This window comes from Amyelois transitella, chromosome 31 (genome assembly GCF_032362555.1).
Source record: "Amyelois transitella isolate CPQ chromosome 31, ilAmyTran1.1, whole genome shotgun sequence".
NCBI lineage: Eukaryota > Metazoa > Arthropoda > Insecta > Lepidoptera > Pyralidae > Amyelois > Amyelois transitella.
In genome coordinates, this window is record NC_083534.1 from 1,363,212 (window position 1) to 1,389,023 (window position 25,812).

At 35.9% G+C, this 25,812-nt stretch overlaps 1 protein-coding gene across 1 annotated transcript in view; it reads left to right on the forward strand.

Annotated features, from left to right (window-relative positions):
* The first annotated feature begins 251 nt into the window (after positions 1–251).
* Positions 252–25,812, forward strand: part of LOC106133321 (Kv channel-interacting protein 1) — a 28,672-nt gene continuing 3,111 nt past the window's right edge. The window contains exons 1-4 of the mRNA XM_013333013.2: positions 252–580; positions 11,509–11,883; positions 21,139–21,208; positions 21,651–21,721. Coding sequence (XP_013188467.1) covers positions 11,728–11,883; positions 21,139–21,208; positions 21,651–21,721 — 297 coding nt within the window. The 5' untranslated portion in view covers positions 252–580; positions 11,509–11,727. The remainder of the gene's footprint in view (positions 581–11,508; positions 11,884–21,138; positions 21,209–21,650; positions 21,722–25,812) is intronic.

A 25,812-nucleotide genomic window follows, 5' to 3' on the forward strand; every position in this document is an offset into this window, starting at 1 on the left:
AAAACACCTGTTTATTTCTATATTCCCACGAATACGAAAAAGACGTTAAAGCATAGAATAGTTTCCATTATAGATTCATAGTCCAATCCAATTACAAATTTGAAAATCGAACCAGCCAGTCACCAATCACTGGCCGTCAGCGATTCCAAAATCAAATCGCGAAATGCACTCCGCTATTTAATTTTATCTGTGGAACATCGATAAGGTAGCAGAGGGCGCCACCGCTCTCAGTGCCCGCCCGATCCCGGGCCAATGCAAACGTGTGGCAGCCGCGTATCGATTTTCCGAATCCCCGGACGTTAAATACCGAAAAATATCGCGAGTGAACTGGAAATGGTTTTAAAATTATAATCATGAATAAATAAACACTAATGTAACCATGAAATGTAAGAATATAATAGCTAAAGTTTGATTTTACTAATGGATCCCTACAGGACTCAGTAGAAAGAGACAACGAGTAAAAAGGATAGAATATTATTATCGTTTTCTGTGTTTTAATCAAATTATTTTATGTTTGATTAATTGTGATGTGAGTGGATGCGTTTGGAAAAATCTTTGCTTCATTTTTGTGTAATATTGTGTGAGTATATTTTTTTTCAAATATGCACAATCAATTTAGTACATAGCTTTTGTAGAGTTATGTAAAAAAGGAAGAATGTTTTTTTTTATTATAAATATTAAGCAATTTTTTTATAATTTTTTAATATATATATTTTTTTTCTAGGTTATGTAATATTTTTAGTTTAGTTTCATTTAAGTACTAATAAAAATTTCAAAATCTTAGTTTTTTTTTCAGCTAAAGTTTTTTATAGTACCTAACTCACAGATATTTATAAGACAATGCATATTTTATTATATTTAAATAATAGTAGAAGCAAGAAATAAAATTATTAATTTAACTAGAATACATCTTCGCCCGCTAATAACAAAAAATCCCCTAATTTATGTTCCCCGAGGGAATTTCGTTAAATCATAACAAGATGCACGATGCACCCCTAGGCCACAATATGGAATCTACATGCCATATGTCAAACTATTTATGTAATTTTTTCCGTATTTTTTTCTTAAGAGTTATGAATGTGGATGAAGCGAAGGAAGTATGCAGAGATCGTGGCAAGTGGAAAGAGGTAGTCTCTGCCTACCCCTCCGGAAAAGAGGCGTGATTTTATGTATGTATGCATATTATGTCAAATCTCCAGACCTAGCAGTTTGTGCTGTGTCAGTCAGTCAGTATCCTTTTATTAAATAGATTCTAATAAAATGAAATAGCATGACGAAATCTTTTCAATTTTATACAAAAAGAAAAAATGAAAAATAAATTGTTAGACAAGAATTAAAAAAAAATTCATATATTTTTTATTTCTAAAAATTTTATCAAAATTTAATGTACCTATCGTTTGACAATAACATAATTTCTTTTATCAAACGTGGCCTTTCAGGCTTAAAATTACTGTTGGCTCTTACGTTATTAAGCTAATAACATCAAAATATTTATTGAAAATGAAATAAAACCAATATGTTTGTTTATTTACTACCTCCGATCACGCGAACATTAGCGTGATAGCATCCGTAGCTATCGTGTTCCGCATGATAATATAGGAAATATAAGTTTTAAAAACATTGCATTTACTTTTTTTGGGTCCCTTAGCCAATCGACAATATCTTTAAAAATTTCGCAACTAGTTTTATTGAATGAATATCTGCGCATTTTTGGTTGGGTTATTGGGCGTCAGGGCCCAGAGTCAATCTTCCGACTTTTCTCTCTACATTTTGTCCATAGGTACTTGACGTCCTTAGTTTTATGGTTGTCTTTCGCGACGTCTTGCCAGGATTTCTTAGGCATGCTCCTTCAACCTGGGCCCGGCGGAGGAGCCATGGCCAGACATTTGTTTCCGAGATAGCCAGCAGGCAAGACGTGACCATATCAACATACATACATACATAAAATCACGCCTCTTTCCCGGAGGGGTAGGCAGAGACTACCTCTTTCCAATCAACATACCATAAAAATTACCATATCAACGTAGACTGTTCTTTTGTATCTCGTCCGGTATGCCACCGATTTTACAAAGAGAGAGATCTGTGCTAGTAAAATTAAACTGTTTTTTTGATAATGCCCATATATTGTTATGTATTATCTTTTAAAAGTGTAAATTTTCTAGTTACTTTGCATTGCAAATGTGAGAAAAGGGGTATTAAATTTGATTAATACTTTAAATCGCATTATATTGTCATTGTGTACTACATATTAACATTTCCACACTGTCATGACGGTAAAACATGTCACGAATATAATATAACGAAAAAATATAAACACGGAATCCATTGTGGGTGAGTCGACTCGCACTTGCCAGTTTTTTAATTATTATTATTTATTATGACCCCTTTAAACATGGTTTCGCTTTTAACATTTGTGTTTAAGGGTTATAAAACAAAGTGCGCTTTTTATACAATACATATAGTGTGCGCCAACTGCTGTCCGCATATTTTGGGAAAGCCTGATAAAAATCTAGGGAATGATTGATTCAAAAATTAAAATTTATTTTTTTATTACAAATTATTATGAGACACTTATTATGACTTAATAATTGTCATATCTTTTGGTTTCACAACATTCGTGGACGTCAAATAAATAACTTAAAACCAAGTTTACTGTCGCTTCCAAAGCGTCAGTTCAGAAGAAGCGGTAGCAAACTGCACTGCAGCATTTTCTTCAAGAACGTCAACTTGATAAATTTGGGATCCTTCTTAATTTCTAATCAATAAAAAAATCAGACCCCCGTGGCCGTTGAGTAATTTGAAGACTTAGCTCTGTCATACCCTTAACTGATGAAGAAGAAGAATTAGACTATTTCAGTGAGGCTCTGAAGTATGTACATAATTATAAACAAAATAAAATGCAAAAAAAAAACACATCAGTCAAGTTGAAAACCTCTTCTTTTTGACATCGGTTGAAAATAAAGCAATCGGCCTATTTCTTAAGAGCCTAAACGTGCGTGACCAAACTTCTTAGGGGGTGGTAAACTGGTCAACACACCCCGCTTCTGAAGCAAAGATTTAAAGCTTCGATAACGACAGCTGATATGGCTTTATAACAGGCGATTCCTGTGCCTGAATAAAGCGCGGTGAAACAAAAAAACGTTGGAAATTGGCGCGTTTTGAAAAGGGAATTTTATTTTTTCGATTTTGAAGTCACATTTTAATAAAGAGCACTTGATGGTTTTTAAACAAGGAATTCGACATCTTTTTTTGCCTCGTTTTTTTATATTCCCTTATGGTACTTAGAAAAAAGTATCTCTTCCTCAATCGTCTTTGCGTATTCCGCCTCTAGTTTCATGCCTCGGAGTCCGCTTTATCAGACATACTCGTACTTAGATATAAATGCAGACATTTCACACAAGTTCGATTCGAATCGAAAATTTTTCCATAACGATTTTTCAATATAGGTAGTTAGTACGAGTATTCCTTCAGCTATTTACTTTGCTTACACATCTATTAAACAGCTAGGTTTCAAGCTGCCAACATCTGGATGCAGATAGCAAGCTGTCGCTGACGTAACTGTGTCGTTAAGCTTAAATCTGGAACTTCCAGCTGTTGAGATAAAGGACAGCTTTAAAGCTTATTTTGTGGTTGAATTACACATCTCATGATCTTTATTTTTTGTTGTCACGGAAACTTGGTGTAAGAAAACTGGCAACTTGTGCCGTGTGGTTCCCGGCACCAATAGAAAAAATAATACGACCACTACATCTCTTTCCCATGGATGTCGTAAAAGGCGACTAAGGGGTAGGCTTATAAACTTGGGATACTTCTTTTAGGCGATGGGCTAGCAACCTGTCACTATTTGAATCTCAATTCTATCTTAAAGCCAAATAGCTGAACTTGGCCTATCAGTCTTTACAAGCCTGTTGGCTCTGTCTACCCCGCAAGGGATATAGTCGTGATTATATGTATGTGTGTATGTAGGAAACTTGCATTTTATACATATGTTCATATATGTAATCACGGCTATATCCCTTGCAGGGTAGTACTGAGCAAACCAAACAGCTGATCATGACCTCTAAAACCACGTTCAGCTGTTTGTTTTAATGCACAACTCCGCAAGGGATAATAACGTAATTATATGTTATGTTATAAGTGTGGTGTAATGTAGATGTACGGGACTCTTCGTGCGTTGTCCGACTCGCATTGTCCTTTTTCAAGTCATAATAAAAAGCGAGACGGCGATAACTTTACGCGCGAAAAAAACAGCATCGCTCGTACCGTGATGCGGGGGCTGGCGATATGGTCAGTTGTGTAGACCCTTGAAAGGCCCATAGAACAAGAATAGGTAGGCAATACACTTAATTTACTTATTTCATGCTCTAAAATATTAAACGAAAGAAACATGAAATAATTTTACAAAACTATAAAAACCAACAGGCTGCCAACATTTCAATAATTTCCCGCGCACTAACCATAGACTAAAGAGAGTCAACAGATGATACAAAGGCTTAAATGACATTTGGCGGATTTTGGCGCCTTTCCATGTAATGTATTATGAAATTAAAAAGTTAACACATATAATGTATTCATGAGCAAAATACTTGGCAAACATACTTAAACGGTCCATTTACTTAAATATATGTATGTATGTTCGTACGTTTATGAAGTTATATTTTTCTAGGTTGAGAGGAAGGTTTAAATAATAGGTACTTTTCATTTTTAGGTGTGGGTCGCCAATTCTTTTTTGTTTACCAAAATTGACAGTAGGTAATCAATATCCACAGTATTATAATAAAGATAAGAGATTTGTATTTTTGTATGTTTGTAACTAATAAACCCAAAAACAACTGGACTAATTTTCACCAAATTCGGCGCAGATATGGAATATACCTTCGGGAGTGACAATGGATTTTTTCTTTATTATTTCCGTCGAGAGCGAAGCCCCGCACAAAAGCTAGTTGAAAATAAATTTTTATCCGAATTTCGTAAGGTGATTAAGCTTCACATGTTGTCATGACTAAAATAATAACCCCCAAGGGTATTCATTGTGAACTGGTGTCCAATTTAGTAGTATGCGATCTCTTATATAATTTATGGATTAACACCTATTATAAATTTTATAAGTTTTTAAGTAAAGTGAATTTCCTACGGCTAAAATATTGCGTGGCATCGACAAAAATCATGGAGGCAAAGGAATTGATCGGTACATACCTTGTTACATTTAGATTGCCATATAGCTATGTAGCGGGAGCAATGATTCAGCTCGACCGCCACCAAAGTGTAGATCTTTCGTCAGGCAGATGTTATGCCTGGGGAACCGCGGCTCTGACGATGTTGTGTCGGAGGTTGTATAAATCTAATCTAATCTATCTATAATAAAATAATATAAATAATCCAATCCATGAAATCTTTGCTTGCGCGATTTAGACTTTTTCCTGTTTTTGACTGACAGCGTCGCGTGATTGCTTGTTGTAACTTGTGGCGAAGAGATGTCGCCATAGGAGCATTGGTAAAATCTATATTAATAAAGTTTGAACGGGCTAATCTCAGGAACTTCTGGTTCAAATTGAAAAATTCTTGCGTTGAATAGACCATTTATCGAGAAAGGCTTTAGGCTTTATAACATCACGCTGCAACTATAAGGAGCGAAGAAATAGTGGAAAATGTGAAAAAAAAAACGGGGGAAATTATTCATCCTTGAGAGCTTCAATGGTGCCCAAAATAACTATTGCACGCGGACGAAGTCGCGGGCACAACAACAGTAATACATATCTTGCTGTATAGCTAGATTTGTTTTCTAGGATACTTTTCGCTTTAGACCATCCCTACCATTTATCCGATCCTTGTTTAGCTAAGTAAGATTTTTACACAAAGCGACTCCAGTCGTATTGGATCGATCATGGTCACACATCCAGTTGCCTGAATGTGCAGGTCTCCTCGCAATGTTTTTCCTCACCGTAAGAGCATTAGTTAGTGTTCAAATTTCATAACTTCGAAAATTGTCTGAAGTTTGGATATTTGTGAAGTTGACGTTGTTGAAGAAAATGCTGCAGTGGAGTTTGTTACCGCTTCTTCTGCACTGACGCCTTGGAAGCGGCAGTAAACTTGGTTTTAAGTAATTTATTTGACGTCAACCAATGTTGTGAAACCAAAATTTTTGACAATTATTTAGCGATATGAAATATCCTATAATAATGAATGAAAATTTTGAATTTCAATTTGTTATGATCAAAATAAGCAGAGGTGGGATTTGAACCTTTAACCTTATGCGAATACCGATTCTTGCACTGACTCTCGCCAAATGTGCTGTGTAAGGCCAAATAGGCTTAGAGTAATGGAATGAATACTAACTGAACGGAATTCATGACGATTGTCGTGAGAAACCGCACATATTGAGAGGCGTCATTAAATAATCATTGCAAATTGATTGTTAACTTACGATTTCATCGATTGCTTACCATTTATAGGTATACGTGTAACGGAAAAGGGTTTAACAAATTCAAAATTTAAAATTTTTATTCATTATTATAGTATACTTCATATCGCTTAATAATTGTCAAATCTTTTGGTTTCACAACATTGGTTGACGTCAAATAAATTACTTAAAACTAAGTTTACTGCCGCTTCCAAGGCGTCAGTGCAGAAGAAGCGGTAACAAACTGCACTGCAGCATTTTATCATATGAAGTGGGTAGATACTATACATATCTTTAATACATATATAGTTTTCAAATGAAAATTATTTAAACAAAAATATAACTTTAAGTCATTCAGGGATGCTTCTTTTAGGCGATGGGCTAGCAACCTGTCACTATTTGAATCTCAATTCTGTCATTAAGCCAAACAGCTGAACGGCCTATTGGGCTTTTCGAGACTTTTGGCTCTTTCTAACCTGAAAGGGATATAGACGTGATTATATGTATGTATGTCATTGAAACAATTAATATTGATCAATGCCTGTCTTTGTCTTTAGCAACCTGTCACTATTTGAACATCTATTACATCATTAACGCATACAGCTGAACGTGGCCTGTCAGTCTTTTCAAGACTGTTGGCTCTGTCTACACCGCAAGGGATATAGATGTAGACTCAATGACTGACTCGCCCAATCCAGGATCCACAATCAAAGGCATACCCCGGGCTCCTCTCCAGAGTGGTGAGGATGCGACCAGGACGAAAGCCACGAGGAAGAGAATAATAGTTTAAACAAAGTCCACGTGAAAATTTCTACGATAAAACATATATAAAATACAAAGAATGTTATAAATTTATAGTTTAAATACGACTTTGCTACGGCGCCAAGTATAATCTAGGTGTTTACTCTGTGCAGCGATAAAATGCATCGTAAACTTAGTAAAAAAAAAGTTTATATTCTGCTTTATGGTTAGTAAATCATCAGTTCAAAACATAGGTATGAAAATGTCTATGAAATTTTCTTTTTTTATGATTTAAAAGTTTAATGACTGTGATGGTTATCTATAGTCATTTAATTTTATTAAACTTACAATGTGTTTGATTAAATTTAGTATACGCGTAGAATATAGGTAAACTGAAATAACATATACAATTCTTTAAACCCGAAATTCCCACAGGAGCGAAGGTCCTGGGCGCAGCTAGTTAATTAATAATAATAAAAATATCCTACCTTAAAAAAAATATAATTTTTGTTTAGGTATGTATCTACTTACCTAGTAAGTTAACTTTTTATACTTTAAGGTCAATTTACATATTTTTCCCCTTATTAATATTCCGACTATCTGTCTGGATGTTCCGCTTCTGAACTAATTTGAATAAAATTAAAGCACAGATAAAGAATACGCCTTCGAGAGTAACATTTCTTTCAAGTCTACTTTTTTCTGGAATTCCCCACAGGAGCGAAAACTAGTAAAAGCTAAAACCATTTATAAACTGGCTGGAATTGAAGGAAAATTTCCCGCTCGTCTAACGTGAAATATTCACATGTTTTCGACACCCTTAGGTGACCTAACCCTCTCTAAAACAGTCAATATGCCGGAATAGGCGCGAAAACGAATTGGCTTGACCTCAATTTTTTTTTTCCGCTGAATTATGCAAACTAAACGCAGGCGGCGCTTTGGACGCTTGCCATTCTGCCAAGCACGCGTTATGGCCAAATTCAAACGATTCAATTATGGAACAATGTCGCTGGCTGGTTGGATTAAGATTTTTTACTGGCGTTTGGCTGTGGAGTTCGTTGTTTAAAATTATGGGCTGTTTAAACATACGTGATGTGATGCGTGTGTTTGTTACTCTGTGACTCAAAATCTACTAGACGGATTTTCATGAAATTTTGCAGTAATATAGCTTGAATATTCTAATAACATAATAATTAATAATTTATACAATATAATACAATAACTCTTTATTGTACCACAAAAAATTACAGCAAATTCACAATTTATATATTAAAAACATAGCAGCAAAAGGTGACCTTATTACAATTTAAAAAAAAAAGTTATCTGCGGCTTCCAAAAGGGATAAAAAAAAATTTAAAATTTTACTTAAAGCCACACTCAGATCTCTGTATACATAACCTCACTAGCGGGTAACTGTTGATGTAAAAATTTATGGGTTTTAGAAATTGTACCTATAACGCGATATATCCTGCTTTGATACACGGTTACGCTTTTTATCACGGTTTTACGATTATGTACGCAATATTGGTACGAAGTGTGTAATAGCTTCCGTATACATAAATAATAGCAGTGCCCGCGACTTCGTCCGCGTGAAAGTTATTTTGGGCATCATTGAAGCCCTCAAGGGTGAATAATTTTCACCGTTTTTTTTCATTTTCCATTATTTGTTATATAGCCTAAAGCCTTCCTCGATAAATGGTCGATTCAACACAAAAAAGACTTTTTCAATTTAAACCAGTAGTAGTTCCTGAGATTAGCGCGTTCCAACAAACAAACTTTTAAGCTTTATAATATTACTATAGATGTCATTTTCAACGCTAATTTGAACTTGTACATCAAAATTCAGATGATTTAGCAGTTCGTCCACCGACGCTCCACAAACTCGCTATCAGCCAAAAACATCTTATGTCATTGAAATTACGCGCGTTCTCAATTTGTGTAACAAAATCCCGCTACTAAAGGTGTTTTGGTGTCGAGATTTCCGGTTCAACGGATGATTAATGGCACTGTTTTGCTGAATCATTGTTTTCTTGTTAGAATAAATAAATTTCTCTTTAATTTTTAACACATAAATAGACCTAACAGTGTCATGTCTTATTTCATATGTTCTTGGTATTGCTAGTAAGAGAATAGTCGTTTAGCAGGTTTTAAACATAATATCCTACCTTTGCATCAAGCTTTTACATTCGGGCATCTCATCTCTTTCAATGATACATATTAATAAATACTTCATCCTTAGTTAGCTATTGTGTTGACTCAAAATAATTCCTAGAATACAGATTCGTCTAGTTTGGGAATTATCCTACCGGATCTTCTGTGATGCCTTCTACCAATCAAGATATAGATTTATTCTTAGTTTGGTGGTGGATGGCTGTGCGTTGGACTCGCTTAGGAAAGGTATTAAAACCTTTTATATGAACTATGTATGTATGTACATAATATGTTGTTAAAATAATCATTGATACCATTACAATATATTATAACCACACGGCTTTACACAGTCTAAATACCTATGGAGCCACAATTCGTTCAATAATCCACTTGAAAAACATTCTTAAGAACAAAACGAACACTAAATCTTCATGTGACAAGATTAATAGCAGAAAATAAGCAAATTTAATTCTACCGGTATACCGGTCTACCGCATTCCCGCGTTTATTGGCGTTCTGCCACACACGAATTATTTTTTTATCACGAATTCTTTTTGCGGCACTACTTTATTTTTTATAAAGAGAAAAAAATACATAAGGGCTTTTCTCCATTTCCATTACATTCATAAAATACTTCGAATGTTTAATATTTAAAATAAAAAAAAAAACAACAATAGGGGAGACCTAGGAAGGTTGTGACAATTTTTGCTTTAAGGAGTATATCTCGTCGGAGAATCACAGCACAATTATAAACTCTATATCATATTATAGCGTAACCCTTACTCTTTCAAAAACTATCACATAAGTCAATAAAAAGTGGAAGGTTTCTGAGCATTTTCGAAAAAACTGGAGGTACTCCTTTTGTCACAACTCTCCTAACACCGAGGTAAGTTGTGACAATTTTATTTCTAGGTAAATAAAAATAATATTATGGGAATATAAACAAAAAAACACATAATTTTGCATAAAAGTAATATAATTATCATTTTTGTCTTGAATATAGGAACTAGAATGACATTAAACTTAAAAAAAACATTAATTATTTTATGTTATTGATAAGAGACAAATAGTTTTATAAGGAGGTAAAATTATTAATCTAATCGGACAAACAATTATGACAGACATATTGCAGCTCGCCTCCAGTGCAGTCTTCGTGAAACCAGCCTTTGCATTCAAGGCACTGAACCCAATTCTCATTTGATCTGCTATTTTCATAAGATTCAAGGCAGCATAAGATAAAGGAATCATTTTCCGCATCTTTATCTATATCGCCTTCACCCTCCTTGTTGATTTTCTTGGCTTTCTTAGGTTTCTTCTCTTTTTCGGTCAAAACACGCTTTTTCACACTTTTTAACTTCCTTTTTTCTTCTATAGCAGCAATTTCATTCTTGATAGGTGTGTCGGTTAGCACCGCTGACTTGATCTTGCGTCTATTAGGCTGGTCCTTTTTTCTTGGTGCAGCTTTTGGTACTTAACGGCCTAACTGATTCTGGAGAGAACACATTAGAGACAGTAGCAAGAGGAGTACAAGCTCTAGACACGTATTTTTGCCACCTAGGAGAGTTGTGACACGCTGTCACAACTCTCCTAGGTGGCAAAAATCAGGACACCGTCGGAATATTATTTTGTAAATTCGAAACAAGATGCATACACAATAAAATATTACCATGCTTAGAAACTTAAATAGACATGCTCCATAAAAAAATAATGAAAACCCGTGTTAGTGTTATAGGTTGTGATATAAACACAATCAAAATATTTATAAAAAAACTTACTTTTTGGATATTTTTTCGTGCCGTCGTCGTGCTCTTGCAACCACTTGCCATGGGCCCCCGTGCTTACTGCGACAAATAGCGCGTCACAAGAGAGACTATTGTGCGCTGTTGCTGTCTGGCTAACGGTCACGAATTTTCAGAAATCATCGCTGTCACAACTCTCCTCTGTCACAACTCACCCAGGTCTCCCCTATGTATTTTACCTACATTGAATTAATATTTAAAAAAATATATTTTCTTGAAAATAATGGTTATGTTACTTCAAAGCTTTCAATAAATAGTTACTTTCAATTCTATATAAACAAATAATTTGAATCTATAGGTATCGATAGTTTATTTCGGTATTTGCAACGTTTTTACAAAGGAGTGTGTGTGTAACCCAAATGACTATAATTCAATGAATACTTCAAATTTCAATAACATAATATATTTTTTTTTGTTTCAGATTCTGATTCCTGCCCTCGAACCATCCATCTAAAAGCGTTTAAGTGTTCACCTCTAATTCGAATTTAAAAACAAGCATGTTAATAAACTAAACGCATTTAAGAAAAAAACCTGTCAATTTAGCGCGCCAAAACTTAGTGCGGTGAAAAAAGTACCTAGTATCACGAAACTGTTATTTTTCGAACATGTCAGTATAGAAGAGTTTTAAAAAAAGAACAATATGGCGACCCCGCCTGAGAGCCCGGTGGAAGAACATGCGTACGAGTTGGAGCCGAGTCGGACACCCAAGCCAATTCCTGTGGCGCTGGAGGAACTATGCAGACAGACGAAGTTCTCGAAACAGGAGATAAGAGTCATGTACAGAGGTTTTAAAACGGTGAGTGTCATTTTATTTTTTAATATTTTGAAATGAAGAGAGAAATAAGAGAGTATTTGAATACATATCACTGACATATTGTAACAAACTACACAAAAATAAATTATTATTTTTGTGTAGTTTGTTATAATATATACAGTAATAATAATACAGTCTGTTATATTGTTTTTAACTCGCATAAAAACTGTAAACAGCACGAATGTGTTTACAAGTGTCTGTGTTTACGGATTTCCCTGTGATTTTTCATTGAAATGAATTAAGGTTTTCCGTCTGAGCCAAGAATATGCAAACAAAATTGTATACAGTTTTTTTTATCGTTTTTAATGGTTTCTTAAAAAGCTCGAAATCTTTTATTACGAGTTCGTGACATTCTAGAACATTGTAAAACAAACGGAATTAGAATGTCCTATTTGAATTCCTTGTGGTTCCTGGCACTCTTCGCAATTTCCACATGGACATCGTAAAAGGCGACCATAGGTAGGCTTATAAACTCGGGATAATTTTTGTACGCGATGTATTTTTGTAGCAACCTTTCACCATTTGAATGTCTTTCTGTCTTTTCAAGACTGTTTGCTCTGTCTAGCCCACAAGCGATATAGACATGATTATATGTGTGTATGTAACAACAAACAAAAGTCGGTTAGGGATTTCAAAAAATCAGGCATAATTTTTCCATTCAGAACTTCGCAAAGGAGAGAGAGTCTTCAGTATTTTTTGACTGAGGAACAAAGTGTGCAGTAATGACGTAACAGGTAAGTATTCTTAGTACGTGATACCTGGTCTACCTAATTCACCTGTTATTCAGTACTCGGTTACTCGGACGTGCGGGCCGACGCCAAAACAAACAAGTGATCGCAAACTAGTCTCGTGTTTATACGATAATGTTTGTGTTTCTGTGTGTACATTGTATTTGCAATGGATCCTCCTGAATTCAATCTTCTTATTTATCTATTAGCTGTGCCCGCGACTTCGTCCGCGTGGAATAGTTATTTCGGGCATCATTGTAGCCGTCAAGTTATGTTGTGTCCGTCTCCCTGTTTATTTTAAAAACGAAATGTTCAAACCGCTGAAACTACTGATCCGATTTCAATGCGGTTTCTGCAGATGTTTTAGGCTTGGTCCAACTTAAAAACTGGTTTACCAATATACTCGTACTTCCAAAGAGAAAATAAATTCATTCGCACGGATAGCTTCTTTCTTCTGGCTTTAGTACCGGTTGCCTGAGTGTGCAGGTTTCCTCACGATGTTATCCCTCACTGAAAGAGCATCGGTTAGTATTCTAACTAATGTAGGTACATAACTTAGAAAATAGTTATTGGTACATGGCCTAGGTAGGATTTCAACCGGTTCCTTTTTGCTTCACACGCATTTAAACCGATTACCTTACCGATTCGCCCACCGACACTCTCACGGCTTCGCGCAGGTAAATACTTATACATTAATAGCTGTGTCTGCGACTTCCTCGATAAATGGTCTATTCAAGACAAAAAGATTTTTTCAAATTGTTCGAGATAAGCGCGTTCAAACAAACAAACTCTTCCGCTTTATAATATTAGTATAGATAAACCTTCCACTTGAATCACTTTAACTATTAAAAAATTGCAGCAAAATCCGTTGTGTAGTTTTAAAGATCTAAGCATACTTCGCGGGAAGTGATTTCGCTATATACCTACTATGTAGTGATTTATGTACACAACAAAAGTTACAACTTATTTTTCAAATCACATTTGAATGCAGAAGTTAAAATAATAATAATTGTTGTAACGGATGATGAAATGTACCTAACCAAAATGTTCAACTGCGCACGAATCGAACCACTTCATGACTGAAATAGAATTAATAATGGTTTAGCTGTTTATTACACGTGGAAGTCATTGAAAAACATTAAACAGAATGTTACGAGGAGAATATTCGGATCGTGCTATTGTTTCGTGCTGGTTATATGTATAAACTAGCTGGGCCCGCGACTTCGTCCGCGTGGAATAGTTATTTTGGGCATCATGGAAGCCCTCAAGGATGAATAATTTTCCCCATTTTTTTTCACATTTTACATTATTTCTACGCTCCTAATAGTTGCAGCATGATGTTATATAGCCTAAAGCCTTCCTCAATAAATGGTCTATTCAACGCAAAAATATTTTTTTTAATTCGAACCAGTAGTTCCTGAGATTAGCGCGTTCAAACAAACTAACAAACTCTTCAGCTTTATAATATTAGTATACATATCAAAAATATTGGTTCCCGGCATTTAAGATATATGTACTCAGGATATGTAATAGAATATGTAAAGGTAGTAAGTAACATATTATTCATATTTATATGATTATTACTTTTAAGTCTATTCCTATGCCTAAAATCAACAAAATCTCATAGTTTCAAACAAAAAAATCTTTTACAATATTATTACAGAAGGGCTGAAATGAGCTGTAATTTCACCTGACATTTCGTGTTCATTCGAGACAACAAACTTTTGCGAGTAGGCAGACGGCAACGGAAGTGTTCTTCACACGGCATTGTTGAGTGACGAGGCTTGACAGTGACAGGTGACACAACAGAGTCGCCATTTTGTATTTACGGCGCGCTCATTAAGCAAAGAGGCGCAAAGTTGAAAGCAGGGCTGCCAAATTTTATGATGTGTCATATTAATTATTAAAATTATACATACTTTTTAAATTTTCCCTTTAAATATAATGTATGTATATAAATCTCTTCAGCTAATGAGTAAATGACTTACAGGGCAGACAACTTTTCTCAAAGGGGTGAAGAGAGGATTCCCACGGGAACAGAAATAAACACGATATTCTGCTATACGCGGGCGTTCTGCAGTAAAAAAAAACTCAAATTACAAATGAACACAAATAAATACTACAGAACCAAAACGATTCGAAAGTTTGAATATTGAAATGCGCAATCCTCACTAATTGGCAATACGACGACAACAGGTTTCGGAAATGGAACGCCGTCGCGTGACGTAATACCTGTGACGTTTGTAACGGGGATTTTGAAATGATCGATTGGGAAATATTGGGCACATGGTACATCATAGGCGATGATAAATCTTGATACTAGTGTAAGTAAAGTTTGTTGGTTGGAATAATTTCTTCCCTATTATTTACCCTTAATAGTTATACATATACATATGGTCACGTCTATATCCCTCGCGGGGCAGACAGAGCCAACAGTCTTGAAAGACTGAGTGGCCACGTTCAGCTATTCGGCTGAATGATAGAATTGAGATTCAAATAGTGACAGGTTGCTAGCCCATCGCCTAAAAAATAATCCCAAGTTTGTAAGCCTATCCTTTAGTCGCCTTTTACGACATCCATGGGAAAGAGATGGAGTGGCCCTATTTTTTTTTTGTATTGGTGCCGGGAACCACACGGCACTTGGTTAATTAACGGTCTTAATAGTTATAAACATATATTTATGCAATGTACATCCTTTTATTCAAGATATTGATGTGACAATACATTCAGTGACATAGAACGAGTTATATATTTAAACTGTAATAAAGATTATAAACTCTTTACTAGTATCAGCACACAATAGCAAGGCCGCGGGTTTGCCCGCATGAAGAGAATAATACCGTTTATATTACTGTTCCTGCGGAAATTTAGGAGGATACTTAGGTTTGATCTTAAATACCAAGTATTAAAATACGAGTAATTATCAATTTAGAGTAGAATGTGGGCAGGCTTATTTATACGTCATCCTGTAATTGAAATATATTTAAAAAAAAATTATGTGTGTGATCAGCATGTGGATATATCTATCTAAGAATAACAGAAACCAAAAATGTAATTTTTTGAACTCCTGTATGTCCGTGTTAAGCTTTGTCCAACTTAAAAACTGATATGCTAAATTTCGCCCCCACTCCTCTGAAGATAAACCCCCTGTACAGCCCTACGGGGGGTCCGTTTTATTGTGTTGAGATTGTCAGTAAATTATTAGTCACAAAGATTTCGTCTTACGGCGATTGAAGTCGCGGGCTACAGCTTGTAGTATACATACATGCATACATACATATAATCACATCTATGTCCCTTGCGGGGTAGACAGCCAACAGTCTTAAAAAGACTGATAGGCCACGTTCAGCTGTATGGCTTTTTGATAGAATTGAGATTCAAATAGTGACAAGTTGCTAGCCCATCGCCAAAAAGAAGAATCTTCCAAGTTTATAAACCAATCCCTCAGTCGCCTTTTGGGACATGCATGGGAAAGAGATGGAGTGGTCCTATTCTTTTTTCTAATGGTGCCGGGAACCACACGGCACGAAACGGCCACACGCTAGTAATACGTAGTAACTTAATAATACGCCTACACTAACACATAAATAATATTTTTCACCTGTCACTTTTTGAATTGTCCTATTTCTGACATAATATGTCAGAAATAGGACAATTGAGTTATTTAAAGATCAAAATTTGTACCTACTTACGCATATGATTCGATATTATACTAAGTTGTTCAATAGGTAGGTACTTCGCTCCCGTGGGAAATATAAAAATACCCTATATCTTATTCCAGGTTATTATTTGCGATCCGTGTATACTTATAGTCACGTTTATATCCCTTGCCTCCCCCGCAAGACAGCAGTCTTGCAAAGACCTATAGGCCACGTTCAGCCGTTGGAATAGTGATAGAATTGAGATTCAAATAGTGATAGGTTGCTAGCCCTAAACTAACTGTAAAAGCAAAAAAAAACACGTTTATAAGCCTATCCCTTAGTCACCATTTTCGACTACCATAGGACAGAGACGGACTAGTCCTATTCTTTATTCTATTGGTGCCGTGAATCACACGGCGCAAATACGATGAAACGACGTGTCCGGGAATCGAACTAGGTTTAAACGTAAAACGTGGCCACTTCGCTAAAAGACCGTCTATCACACAAATAAGGTCTTTCCTGTTATAACTTCATATATTCTTTTGTGTATAAAGAATAAGACGTGAATACAACAGTCATATCATTCTTGGCCCGTTTCAAAAGAAAAATACAAATAGCTGGGCAAATAGTGCAGTTTCATTCAACATGGCGCCGGCAAAATGTCATCTTGACAGCCCGCGCTTATTTTTGGCGCGAACGGTCGTCGACTCTCTTACCTACTGACCTTTTCAGTTTCAGACGTAACGACCAAATACCAGCATCTCTCTCGCTCTCACTGTTAGAGCATATATTCGTCTCGTTCTGATTCATTAGCTGAAAATGCTATTGTACGACAATGTATTCCAGTTGTCTATTCTATTTTCGTGTTGGGTGGGACTACAAAATAATTGGAGCTAGTCTACATGTTTTTGATTAATGTTCTTCGCAGTTTTTGCACATAACAATAGTTTTTACGTGGTTTTTGTTCTAGTTTTCCCTCTTATATTAGGTACCTCTTTACGTAAAACTTACGCTTTGTACACACGTGTCGTGTGGTTCCCGGAACCAATGAAAAATGAATGGGACCACTTCATCTCTTTCCCATGGTGTATGATCGTAAAGTGCGACTAAAAGATAGGCTTATAAACTTGGGGTTCTTCACTGTCACTATTTGAATCTCAATTCTATCATTAAGAATCATGAGAGAAGCGGTCGAATTAGATGTGCGATTGGTTAAATTGAAGTCTGATTTAGACAAATAGTAGAACATTTTCACATTAATAAACAAGAAGTATAAAAATACACATGGCAGTGACAAAATAACAACGACCTCTCTTTTTCTAAGTCGGTTAAAAGGGAATATAGTCGATCGATTGAATATTGTAACATTATACAATTGGTTCTTTATTTTATTTGTGTGTGATTGTTTAATATGGAATTGTGTGTTATTTGAGATAATGGCGGGCAGATAATTTTCGTAAGAATAACGGAGAAAATAGTTATTACATGTTAAAATACAAAACGCGAGAGGTACAAAAAATTCCTGATGAGTATATTGCGCTCGCATGCATGTACAGGCAAAGTGGGTAGTTAAAAAAAAGCTAGTAAAAAACAAAAGTAATACAAAATCTATGACTAGTCACTTTGATGAAAGTTTGGCGAAATCTATTTCCCTATCAATCCGCAACACTGGCGAGTTTTGGGTCTTCTTTATGTAGACTTTACCATACGAGGTCCATGTAGGTACTATGATGGTTATTCTCTTTTACCAGTTGACGGGCTAGGACAGCGAGTCTTTTCCCAAGACTGGTCATTATATGTATGTTTGTACACATTGATATATTTTCCAGACCCAGAATGGAAGTCAATATGTTTATTAAGTACGTACATATGTACCCAGCACTAATGAGGTTAAAATTACTCCACGCAACTAACAATATCTAATTAAGGTGGTTAACTAACCTCATTGTAAGGTTTCTCATTTATTTACGTTCAAGATAATGCCCGTTAGACGAAAAAACAACTACTTACATTGTAGTTCCCTAGGGAATTTGGAGATTTAGTGCCGGCAACCGCGTGTCAAGTTACCATGCATTGAACTCAATGACGCGGTAATAGAGACGAACTTGCAGTGAATTTGGGTACGTTAAGACTATTGACCGTAGGTATTACGCTTCCTAAGAAACTGTAGTGTAATGTAAGACGTACTTAATAGATTTATGTGTCTTGGGATTCCTAAAAACCAATCTACAATTGAAGCTAGTTCGACTCACACGCATCTCTTCGCCTCCCGCGTGGAATACTAATTTTGGGCATCATTTATTTTTAAAGGAACAACGTAATTAAAATATTTTAAAGTACATCTGCGTAAATTATATATTGGTTTTATTTTCATGTGGCAGAAGAACATTTGATTCCTACGTGTTTAAATGTTTACCTCTGTTATTTATAACGTTATCCGTTGTAACGGAGAAAGAAAGCTGAATGGGAAATCGAATTCTTTTAAAATTAAAAGGTTAATCATATGGAATCAAATTATTGCATCGATTACGTTATTACGAAGACATTTGATTTGATATTAATTATCTACATTAAACTTAAAAAAAAAAATAGAACCAAAATATTATGCTAAATTGTACATCGGTGTTAATTTAAAATTGTTATATCTCCTAAGATGTTCATTGAAATTAAGTGATTTCGAAGACAATTTTGTTCACAAATAATTATACTTAATCAACAACACATTTTTTTGGATAAAGATTAATATTATGATACAAATCTTAACAAATAATGCATCAATTTCAACCAAATTGTATTACCATAAAAACCATTCTAGTGAGCTAATCTTAAAAGATAGACATATGTATAATTTCGCGGACATTTTTTTAAGAGGAATAATTCTTTCATACATACATTTTTGGTATAATTTTCCCCGTTTTTTCACATTTTCCATTATTTCTTCGCTCCTAATAGTTGCAGCGAGATGTTATATAGCCTAAACTATAGCCTTCCTCGAAAAATGTTCTATTCAACACAAAAATATTTTTTCAATTCGAACCTGTTCCTGAGATTAGCGCGAAACAAACTCTTCACCTTTATAATATTAGATGGAAAAGATGTAGTCTCTGCTTACCCCTCCGGGAAAGAGGCGTGATTTTATGTATGTACAAAACATGGCGGCAAATATATAACCTCAAAATCGGAACATTTCTCGCCTGTTATAATTTCTTTGCTACATAATTAAAGGAAAACGAACAAGGGTCGACCTCACGATTGTACATTGTATTATGACGTTGTACATTTAAATATTAACGCGAAATCAGGTCTAGTATTTGTGCGGCGTTACTAATGGCACTCGAATGGAATTAGTGATTTTGGATCGACAAAATATTTTCAATATTTTATGAACGATCAGTTGGTAACCAGTAACTACATAATTTACACTGGAATTGTTACATATAAGTACTTACAATTTTATTTTATATGTATAAGTATACCAAAGTACGTAGGACGCTTTCCTATGAGTTTTGTTAAAATTTCACCGGCTAATGCCGTGTGGATCCCGGCACCAATACAAAAAAGAATAGAACCACTCCATCTCTTTCCCATGGTTGTCGTAAAAGGCGACTAAAGGGATAGGCTTACAAACTTGGGATTCTTTTTTAGGCGATGGGCTAGCAACCTGTCACTTGAACGTTGAACTCAACAGTTGAACGTGGCCGTTGACTATCTACCCCGCAAGGAATATTGACGTGACAATATGTTATGTATATATGTTATTCTAAAAACAGTACCTCCTTTTTTAATCGATTTTTACATACATACATATAGTCACGTCTATATTCCATGCGGGGTAGACAGAGCCACAGCCTTGAAAAGACTGACAGGCCACGTTCAGCTTTTTGGCTCGATGATAGAATTGAGATTCAAACAGTGACAGGTTGCATCGAAAAATCATTATGTTGAATCGATTTAAAAGGAGAGAATTCGAGTTACTCTCGAGAACCACAAGTAAAGCATCCGAAATGAAATGTGGTCGATCTACAAACGCGGGAGGGCTGAGGTTTTGTTCGTTTGGCACGCAATTTCGCGTGAACTGCCTGAAACATGGCCGTAATAGGACCTTGGTTTGTGGTCAAAATATTTTGTTTTGTCCATATTTTAATGATTCAACAACAAAAATATCTACACGACGACTTTGTAAAAGGATAGGGTTATTAAATTAAGATTCTCCTTTTAGGCGATGGGCTGGCGACCTGTCACTTTTTAAATCTCAATCATCAAGCCAGAAAGCTGAACGTGGCTTATCAGTCTGTTCAAGATTGTTGGCTCTGTCTACCCCGCAGGGGATAAAGACGTGACTATATGTATGTGTATGTATAATTACTAAAATTGTTAAGTCTTATAAGCATCATACTCGTAAATGAACTGTTGTTCACCCTTTCCCTTAACCTATTCTTTCTTTCTTTCTAATATTATAAAGCTGAAGAGTTTGTTTGTTTGAACGCGCTAATCTCAGGAACTACTGGTTCGAATTGAAAAATTCTTTTGGCGTTGAATAGACCATTAATCGAGAAAGGCTTTAGGCTATATAACATCACGCTGCAATTAAAAGGAGCAAATAAATAACGGAAAATGTAAAAAAAACGGGGAAAATTATTGTTGTTGAGGGCTTCAATGATACCCAAAATAACTATTCCACGCGGACGAAGTCGCGGGCATAGCTAGTTTTGTATATGATTCTTATTGTCAGGTTGGCTTGAAGAGATCCCACTCAGGGATAAGCCCGCCTTTGTACTGTACTACTGTTTTATATTTGTAATGTACTCCTTTAGTGAACAATAAGGCATTTACTTACTTACTAAAATGTATATATCTCCTTGTTTCAGGAATGTCCTGAAGGCGTGGTGCAAGAAGAATCATTCAAGGATATTTATGCCAAATTTTTCCCACACGGAAGTAAGTACTTAATTCAAACTCGTGTCATATAACTATAAGACTTATAATTATAAGTCATACTTATAATTTATTTTGCCCGCGACTTCGTCCGCGTGGAATAGTTATTTTGGGCATAATTGAAGCCCTCAAGGGTTCATTCGTTCTTCGCTCCTAATAGTTAACTAACTATAGTTAACCCAAAATAACTATTCCACGCGGACGGAGTTGCGGACACAGTTAGTCACTTCTATATCTCTTGCGGGGTAGACAGAGCCAACACCACGCCACGTTCAGCTGTTTGGCTTAGTGATAGAATTGAAATTCAAATAGCGGCAGGTTGCTAGGCCTACCTGTGTATACGTACACGTATTTAAAAAAATGATTACTTGAACGATGATGTAAGTTTGAATAACAACTTAGATGATATAAGAAGCTTTAATCTATATTATTTTTTCCATTTCAGACTCGGCACTCTACGCGCACTATGTGTTCAAAGCATTTGATGTTAACTGCAGCGGAGCAATAAGCTTTAGAGTAAGTTAACTTTGAATTACATACATACATACACTAGCTGTGCCCTCGACTTCATCCACGTGGTAAAGTTATTTCGGGCATCATTGAAGCCCTCAAGGATGAATACTTCTGCCCGTTTTTTCACATTTTTCATTATTTCTTTGCTTCTTATAGTTGCAGCGTGATATTTTATTATTATTACGCCTCTTTCCCGGAGGGGTAGACAGATTTTCTTAGTCAACCTGTTTATTTTGTTTTACTTTGAATTTATTATGAATAACCTCTACAAATTATCTTCTCTCTTATTTTTTGGTATTTAAAATACATATCCTACTAATATTATAAATGCGTTTGGGAGTATGTCAGTATGCATGTTTGTTACTCTTTCACGCAAAAACTACTGAACCGACTACGATGAAATTTGGTATGTAGGTAGCTGAAGACCCAGAATAACACTACTTTTTACCCCGGAGTTCCCGCGGGATTGATTCCACGCGGACGAAGTCGCGGGCGGCTTCTAGTATATTACATACATAATCACGTCTATGCGGGTAGGTATATACTCTTGCAGGGTAGACAGAGCCAAAAGTCTAAAAAGCCACGCTCAGCCGACATAATGATAGAATTGAGATTCAAATAGCGACAGGTCGGTAGCCCATCGCCATAAAGAAGAATCCCAAGTTTATAAGCCTATCCCTTAATCGCCTTTTACGACATCAATGGTTGCGACATAAAGTGATCCTATTCTTTTTTACATCGGCGCCATAATATCACTTTTCTCGCACTAAATCAATATAAATGTGCTTGTTTTGATAGCAGAGATACATGGTGTTACCAACTTGGGCTTATACAGCGGTTTTATTGTTATCGCTAAACTTTTATTGTCCACCAAAACTTTGCTTATTGTGTTATCGATGACTTTATTTTTTTTTGTAAGTTCATAAACCGTTTACAAAAAATAGTGACACGTATGTATCTATACTGATATTATAAAGCTGAAGAGTTTGCTTGTTTGTTTGAACGCGGTAATCTCAGGAACTACTGGTTCGAATTGAAAAATTCTTTTTGCGTTGAATAGAACATTTATCGAGAAAGGCTTTAGGCTATATAACATCTCGCTGCAACTATATGGAGCAAAGAAATAATGGAAAATGTGAAAAAAAATAACGGGGGAAATTATTCATCCTTTCAGTCGAAGTCGCGGCCACAGCTAGTATACATATCCTACTACTATTATAAAGGCGAAAGTTTGTATGGATGTATGGATGTTTGTTACTCTTTCACGCAAAAACTACTGAACCGATTACGATGAAATTTGGCACGTAGGTAGCTGAAGACCCAGCATAACATATAGGTTACTTTTTATCACGGAGATCCCGCGGGATTGATAGGGTTTCCATGCGGACGAAGTCGCGGGCGGCCTCTAGTATAAGTATATTTTCTTTTCAATATCCTACTAATATTATAAATGCGAAAGTTTGTATGTCAGTATGGATGTTTGTTACTCTCTCACGCAAAATCTACTGAACCGATTACGATGAAATTTGGCACGTAGGTAGCTGAAAACCCAGCATAACATATAGTTTACTTTTTATCACGGAGATCCCGCGGGATTGATAGGGTTTCCATGCGGACGAAGTCGCGGGCGGCCTCTAGTACATAAAATCGAAAAATCAATTTTCTTTTGTACATACATACATACATATGTACATATGGTCACGTCTATATCCCATGCGGGGTAGACAGAGCCAACAGTCTTGAAGACTAAATGGCCACGTTCAGCTATTTAGCTTAATGATAGAATTGAAATTCAAATACTGACAGGTTGCTAGCCCATCGCCTAAAGAAGAATCCCAATTTTATAAGCCTATCCCTTAATCGCCTTTTACGACATCCATGGGAAAGAGATGAAGTGGTCCTATTCTTTTTTGCATTAGTGCCGGGAACCACACGGCACTTTCTTTTGTCGTTAAATATAAACCTCGTTACATCACATCTACCCACAATTTGTCAAAAATATCCGCACGCAAAACTCTTTTGGACGCTCACCAAACGGTGTTAGACGTTATATTCTGTCGTTATAGCGTAAACAAAACTGTTTATTTTGTTTATTGTTATGTATCTGTTGTTGGGATATGTCTTCGGGAAATACGAGTAATTATAGGTAGTTGTATTCCATACATACATATGTACATATGGTCACGTCTATGTCCCTTGCGGGAAAGACAGAGCCAACAGTCTTGAAAAGACTGATAGGTCACGTTCAGCTATTTGGCTTAATGATAGAATTGAGATTCAAATAGTGCCAGGTTGCTAGCCCATCGCCTAAAAGAAGAATGCCATATTTGATATACCTAAATGAATTTATAAGCCTACCCCTTAGTCGCCTTTTACGACATCCATGGAAAAGAGAATAGGGCCACTCCATAGTGGTCCTATTTTTTTTTCTTTTGGTGCCGGTAACCACACGGCAAGTTTAAATAAATAAATAAATACTAGGAGTAGGTACAATATATCGGCGTAATCTATATAAATAGTGAGATGAACTACAAATAAGTCCCAAAAACTCCAAAGCCTTTCAAAGTTCCATCATCAATTCCACGCCGAAGTTGAAGCTGGAGTTGCATCGTAGTTCCGACCCTCTTCGGCCGCAATTTTAATTGGATCAGAAAGTTGCACCGCGTCATGTTCTGAGAATTTATTATTGCAAAGGAAATTTTGACTGTAATATATAATTTGGTGCCGTGCACGGCACTGCAGTTCCCGGTAAAAATATAAATAAGAATAGGCTTCACTTCATCTCTTTCCCTTGGATGTCGTAAAAGGCGACTAATGGATAAGTTATAAACTTGGGATTCCTCTTATAGGTGATGGGCTAGCTAGCTATCCTGCCATTATTTGAATCTCGATTCTATCATTAAGCCTAACAGCTGAACGTGGCCTCAGTCTTTCAAGACTGCTGTCTCTGTCAACCCCGCATTCCCATGCGTCATTATAGACATGATTATATAAATTAATGAATAAATAAATTATAAGTATTAATGGTCCAGTGTTTAAGATAAGACTCAGGAAGCATAGTTGTTGTTATAGTTGTATGGTTAGGTAGGTTTCCATCCGCGGTGCGAGAGGAAATGTCCGTTTTCTGACCGGGAATCGAACCCGGAACCTAATGGTTCAGTGACGCGAATCCGACAACTGCGCCAAATGGACCAAAATCGCTGTTTCGCTTTTAATTATGAAAGTGAAACGGGACAGGAGATAGATATTTCGCCCGATAATAACGTCGACGGGTGTGCCATACTACGCAGCGCCAAAGTTAGTTAGTTATAGTTGCAATGTGATTCCGATCCCCTTTGACCGCCATTTTAATTGGATCAAAAACTTGCACCGCATCATATTCTAAGAGTTTATTATTGCAACATTAATTTCGACTGTAATAAATCATTTTTTATTGTTATTGGTCGAGTGGTTAAGTTAAGACTCATGAAGCATAATTGAAAGAAAGAAAAATCTTATATATAAAATTCTCGTGTCACAATGTTCGTTTCCGTTCTCCTCCGAAACGGCTTGACCGATTCTTATGAAATTATGTGAGCGTATTGAGTAGGTCTGAGAATCGGCCAACATTTATTTTTCATACCTACAAAATGCAATACATTATACGCTCTTCTGAGGAGAAATCGCGTCACTCTCCCCCTTAATTTTTTACTGTTATAAAATGATAATAATGTGTGGTGTGGTTGTGTGTGGTTCCCGGAACTTAAGAATAGGACCTCTCCATCTTATTCACGTGGACGCCGTAAAAAGCGACTAAGGCTTATTTCCCAAAAACTAGGGATTCCACTTTTAAGCAATAAACTATAGTAACCTGTCATTATTTGAATCTCATCTCTAAGCCATACAGCTGAACGTGGCGTTTCAGTCTTTGCGAGACTGATGGCTCTGTGTACCCCGTAAGGAATTAATACGTGATTATCAGAGATCGGAATAGGTAGATTGAATTGGGGTCAATGAACTGAAACGTATATATTAATATGGGCATGCTTCCGGGATTGCGGGATTTGTAAATTATTAAGATTTTTTCCGGAATTTTTTACAAGTGGGATGAAGAA